The sequence below is a fragment of the Diplotaxodon limnothrissa genome, linkage group LG23 (genome assembly GCF_057381915.1).
Source record: "Diplotaxodon limnothrissa isolate DT_005_m linkage group LG23, D_limnothrissa_male_GT1.1, whole genome shotgun sequence".
NCBI classification, from domain to species: Eukaryota; Metazoa; Chordata; class Actinopteri; order Cichliformes; family Cichlidae; genus Diplotaxodon; species Diplotaxodon limnothrissa.
The window spans coordinates 26692468-26697218 of record NC_140617.1 but is presented as its reverse complement, the minus strand read 5'-3'; the positions used below and the strand labels follow the sequence as shown (position 1 = coordinate 26697218).

Sequence of the window (4751 nt, the reverse complement as noted above, 5' to 3'; positions counted from 1 at the left end):
CTGGATTCTCTGAAGGGCACAAAAAATGTCCTCAGATGACCTGAAGGACAGGCCAAACCAGCATGTCCTGTCCAAACTGAGCCAGTGTGGCCTTCAAAAGTTTGTGTAGCTTGAGTAAGCCTCTGGTGATTGATGGAGTAAGTGAAACCACTAGATAAAAAAGGAAGGGGGGTGAAAAAATAAATCCTAAGTGCAAAATCAACATCAGCTTAATGATGATAAAGGTAAAGATGTCCAAAAGTATGCAGCCCCCTTTAAACCAGTATTTTTAAATCTAAACATTGTTTCTAAAAATAAATAAATAAATAAGTAAGTAAAAACAGCCTGTGTGTGGTCCTGGGTCGGTTGTCCCAGTGTTTGAGCTTTTTGACTTTCTAATCTTCATTCGATTATTCCTTGCTTGCTGAATATTCGTGTATTTCGTGCACTGAGTATTCATTTATCTCAGAGTTTTGTCTGCTGTGTTTAGTAAATCGTGTCCCCTGTGTTTAGTCAGTCTTGTCGCTACGTTTTGTTTCCCTTTTTTGTGTGTGTGTGTCAGTTTGCAGTCTGTGTTTCTGTTCTCGTTTAGTTTCTTCCTGTTTTATTTTGGTATCGCGTGTTCCCTTTGTCTCATTAGTTATTATTCAGTTCAGCTGTGTTCCCATTTGTCTCCACTTTCTAATACAGATGTTTTAAGACTGCATTGAGTTTTTTGTGATTTCTTTTGCTGCTGATGTGCTAAATCTTTCATTAGGTGTGTTTTGGCTGCAAATGTATTTAAAGTTGTAAATTGTGAAATCTTTGGAAATATGTGTATTTTTGTACTGTTTACTCATGACGTGCAGTCTGCTCTTCATTTGCATAAACCTGTAAACATACAAGCATTTGTACTTCTCACATCCTTATTGGTGAATCGCTTAATTCTTGAATTTGGTAACTTGGTGATTCTCTGTTAGCAGCCTTACCGACATTTATCAAATCTTTTCTGCTCGAGAGAGATTTTTGTGGGAGGAATTTTGGACCAGTCAGTGAACAAAACTGTCTTAGGTTTTTTTTTTCTGTTTTTTTGTATAAATGAACAGCCCTGTTAAGTAGCCAGGATCTCAGTTGGATCAGTGACTTATACGGTGAACAGATACTGACGTAGCAAATCAGCCTGAACTTGTCACGGCTGGCGGAGTGAGCCGTGTGGAGTGGAGGAAAAGGAGGACCCAAAATGCAGCAAACTGATGATACGAGTGAAGTTTATTTACACGGTGGCAGTGGCAAAAACAGGCAATGAAGCATGAGTAATGACAAACCTAAACTGGGAGAAACTAAAGAGCAAACCTGAAATCTTACAAAACGGAGAGCGGAGCAGAGAGACGCAGACCAAGGACCAGGATACCAAGAAACACAGACGAGCCGACAACGAACACAGACCGACACCCACTATATATACACACACACACACACACACACACACGGTAATCGGGTAATCGCACACAGGAGGGAAGAACAGCTGATCTGAATACACATGATGACTGGAGGACACAAGCTGAACACAATGACAACAGACACAGACTTTCAGAACAAAACAGGAAATCTAGAACCCGAACCGGACACAAGGGGGGAGGACACAGAATAACTAGAACAGAGGGAAATAATCACAAAACACAAAACGCTGGGTCAACGACCCAGGACCATGACAGTACCCCCCCTCCAAGGGCTGGCTCCAGACAGCCCAAAACAAAAACAGACGACCAACCCAGGGCGGGCGGCGGGGGCCCAGGACGGAGGGACCAACACAAGCTCCAGCGAACCGAGAGAATTGTCCAAAACAAAAACACACATGCTGGAGCACGAGAACAAAACACAGTTCAGGAGGCCGGCCCGGAGGCTGACAACTCAGAAGTCCAGGACAGTTCATCTTCTGAGGCCGGCCACGTCGGCGACGTAGATCCATAAGCCGACCGAGCGGAAGGCAGCGGTGGCGGAGTGGAGGCAGTTCAGGGGGCCGACCGTGCACACGGCAGCGGCGGCGACGGGGAAACCGTTCAGGCGGCCGACCGTGCGGACAGCAACGGCGGCGACGAGGAAACCGTTCAGGCGGCCGACCGTGCGGACAGCAATGGCGACGATGACACAAGTCTGGAGGCCGACCGCGCGGAAGGCAGCGGCGGCGTCTAGGAGGTCGTCCATATTGACGATGACGCTCCACCAGCGGCCTGGTAGATGACCGCCGATGTCGAGGCGGCAGTTCGGGACCCGAAGGTGGCGTGGCCGTCGCAGCACCAGACGAGACCGAAGCAGCGGCTGGTCCAGGCGCGGCTGAAGCCGAAGCGGAGGCCGGTCCAGGCGCGGCTGAAGCCGAAGCGGAGGCCGGTCCAGGCGCGGCTGAAGCAGAAGCGGAGGCCGGACCAGACGAGGCTGAAGCCGAAGCGGAGGCCGGACCAGACGAGGCTGAAGCCGAAGCGGAGGCCGGACCAGACGAGGCTGAAGCCGAAGCGGAGGCCGGTCCAGGCGAGGCTGAAGCCGAAGCGGAGGCCGGTCCAGGCGAGGCTGAAGCAGAAGCAGAGGCCGGACCAGACGAGGCTGAAGCAGAGGCCGGACCAGACGAGGCTGAAGCAGAGGCCGGACCAGGCGAAGCTGACGAGGATGCTGGAGCCGGGCCAGGCGATGCTGAAGACATGAAGGCTGGAGCCGGACCAGGCGATGCTGAAGACGAAGCTGGACCGGGCGACGATGAAGGCTCGGAGGCTGCAGCTGGCGAGGATGATGAGGCTGCAGCAGGCGACGGCGTGGAAGCCGGAGACTGTAGCGCTGCAGGCGTGGAAGAAGCTGCTGCTGCCCGTGGCGTGGATGAAGCTGCAGCTGGCGAGGATGATGAGGCTGCAGTTGGCAGCTGGACGGGCTCCTCGGGCCCTCCAGCTGACGAGGCAGGAGGCTGGCTAGGTTCTCCTGAACCTCCAGCTGACGAGGCAGGAGGCTGGACGGGCTCCTCGGGCCCCCCAGCAGGCAAAGCAGGAGGCTGGACGGGCTCCTCGGGCCCCCCAGCGAAAACAGTCTCTGGACCAGTGGGCACCGGGGCCCCTGGAACACACAGGTCAGAACCAGTAGGCGCACGGGCCTCTGGCAGGCACAGTTCAGAACCAGCAGGCACACGGGCCTCTGGGAGGTACGGGTCAGAACCAGCAGGCACACGGGCCTCTGGCAGGTACGGGTCAGAACCAGCAGGCACACGGGCCTCTGGCAAACACAAGGCAGACTGCAGCTGCACAGAGCATTGACCCAGCTCGGGCAGCGACAGCCGGATACAGTCCTCAGCTGGCTTCTTAATCTCCAGGGGTCCAGAGTCGGCCGGGGGCTGGGACCCAGCCTCTGGGGAGGCCCTGGAGTGTGTCACAGTCTCTGGGCTGGCCAGCTTTTGAGGACTGATTACAATATTATGTGGTGTGTCTCTCTGCTTGACATGAACAGGTGAAAAATAGTTCTTTCCGGGTTGGATGGACTTAACTTGTTGTGCAGGAGGAGTTGGTGACAACGATGGCTGAATAGGTGATAATAAGGCGGATGAGTCTCTTGTCAACTGAGCTATTGACTGAGCTATGGATTGTAACCAAGTGTCTAATAGGTCTGGCTGTGACTGTAATCGGGGTGACGGTTGAGTGGCTAACTGAGCTAGTGGCTGCTGGGCAGCTAACTGAGCTACCGGCAGGGCAGCCGACTCAAAAAACACAGCCCCGGAATAAACAGACACACAGTCCAAAACAAAAAAAGGGTCCTTTTCACTCACCACAGCTGGCAGTTCCAAAGTCCTAGTCTTCGGCTGTGGGGTGATGCGCCGACGGCGCGATCGTCGCTTCCTCCCGGGCAAAACCTCCGGCGGGCCGGGCAAAACCTCCGGCGGGCCGGGCAAAATCTTCGCCGCCGGGCTGAGTTGGGAAGCGGTAGCGGCTGGTGGGTGAAGGTGCAGTTCGTTGAGTATGAAGTCCTGTGCGAGCGGGTGAAGAGAGTCCAGCAGCCAGGAGTGAGCAGAGATGAGCTGCTGTAGCCTGGCTTCTACAGCGCGGAGACACTCTTCCCCCTCATGCTCGAGCCATAGGTTAACCAACCTGGAAACAGAGTCAAGTAGTTCCTCCCGAAGCTCCTCGGGAGGTGCGGATGCCGCTGGGTCCATGTTTGGTCGGCTCGTACTGTCACGGCTGGCGGAGTGAGCCGTGTGGAGTGGAGGAAAAGGAGGACCCAAAATGCAGCAAACTGATGATACGAGTGAAGTTTATTTACACGGTGGCAGTGGCAAAAACAGGCAATGAAGCATGAGTAATGACAAACCTAAACTGGGAGAAACTAAAGAGCAAACCTAAAATCTTACAAAACGGAGAGCGGAGCAGAGAGACGCAGACCAAGGACCAGGATACCAAGAAACACAGACGAGCCGACAACGAACACAGACCGACACCCACTATATATACACACACACACACACACACACACAAGGTAATCGGGTAATCGCACACAGGAGGGAAGAACAGCTGATCTGAATACACATGATGACTGGAGGACACAAGCTGAACACAATGACAACAGACACAGACTTTCAGAACAAAACAGGAAATCTAGAACCCGAACCGGACACAAGGGGGGAGGACACAGAATAACTAGAACAGAGGGAAATAATCACAAAACACAAAACGCTGGGTCAACGACCCAGGACCATGACAGAACTGATGTTCCCTCCTGGGATTTAAATATATCATTTCTAGTCTCACTGACCGCTCAAAGCTCTT

The 4751-nt window shown here is 53.0% G+C and overlaps 1 protein-coding gene across 1 annotated transcript; it reads right to left on the bottom strand.

Annotated features, from left to right (window-relative positions):
- Nucleotides 1–1476: 1476 nt before the first annotated feature.
- On the bottom strand, nt 1477–4318 carry LOC146608216 (uncharacterized). Its single transcript, XM_085348191.1, has 4 exons — nt 3758–4318; nt 3170–3511; nt 2671–3091; nt 1477–2523 (listed from the first exon to the last, which is right to left on the bottom strand). Exons 1-4 carry the CDS (start codon nt 4139–4141, stop codon nt 1610–1612), a joined length of 2061 nt encoding a protein of 686 aa, XP_085204317.1. The 5' UTR covers nt 4142–4318; the 3' UTR covers nt 1477–1609.
- Between the last annotated feature and the right edge of the window lie 433 nt (nt 4319–4751).

What these genes read in the sequence shown, in the direction of transcription:
- LOC146608216 (XM_085348191.1), bottom strand. Translation starts at nt 4,141, where the DNA reads ATGGACCCAGCGGCATCCGCACCTCCCGAGGAGCTTCGGGAGGAACTA. An exon ending in CTTTGGAACTGCCAGCTGTG is followed by an intron (nt 3,512 to 3,757) that starts GTGAGTGAAAAG and finishes TCACCTATTCAG; the next exon opens with CCATCGTTGTCACCAACTCC. An exon ending in CTGACCCGTACCTGCCAGAG is followed by an intron (nt 3,092 to 3,169) that starts GCCCGTGTGCCT and finishes TGCCTGCCAGAG; the next exon opens with GCCCGTGCGCCTACTGGTTC.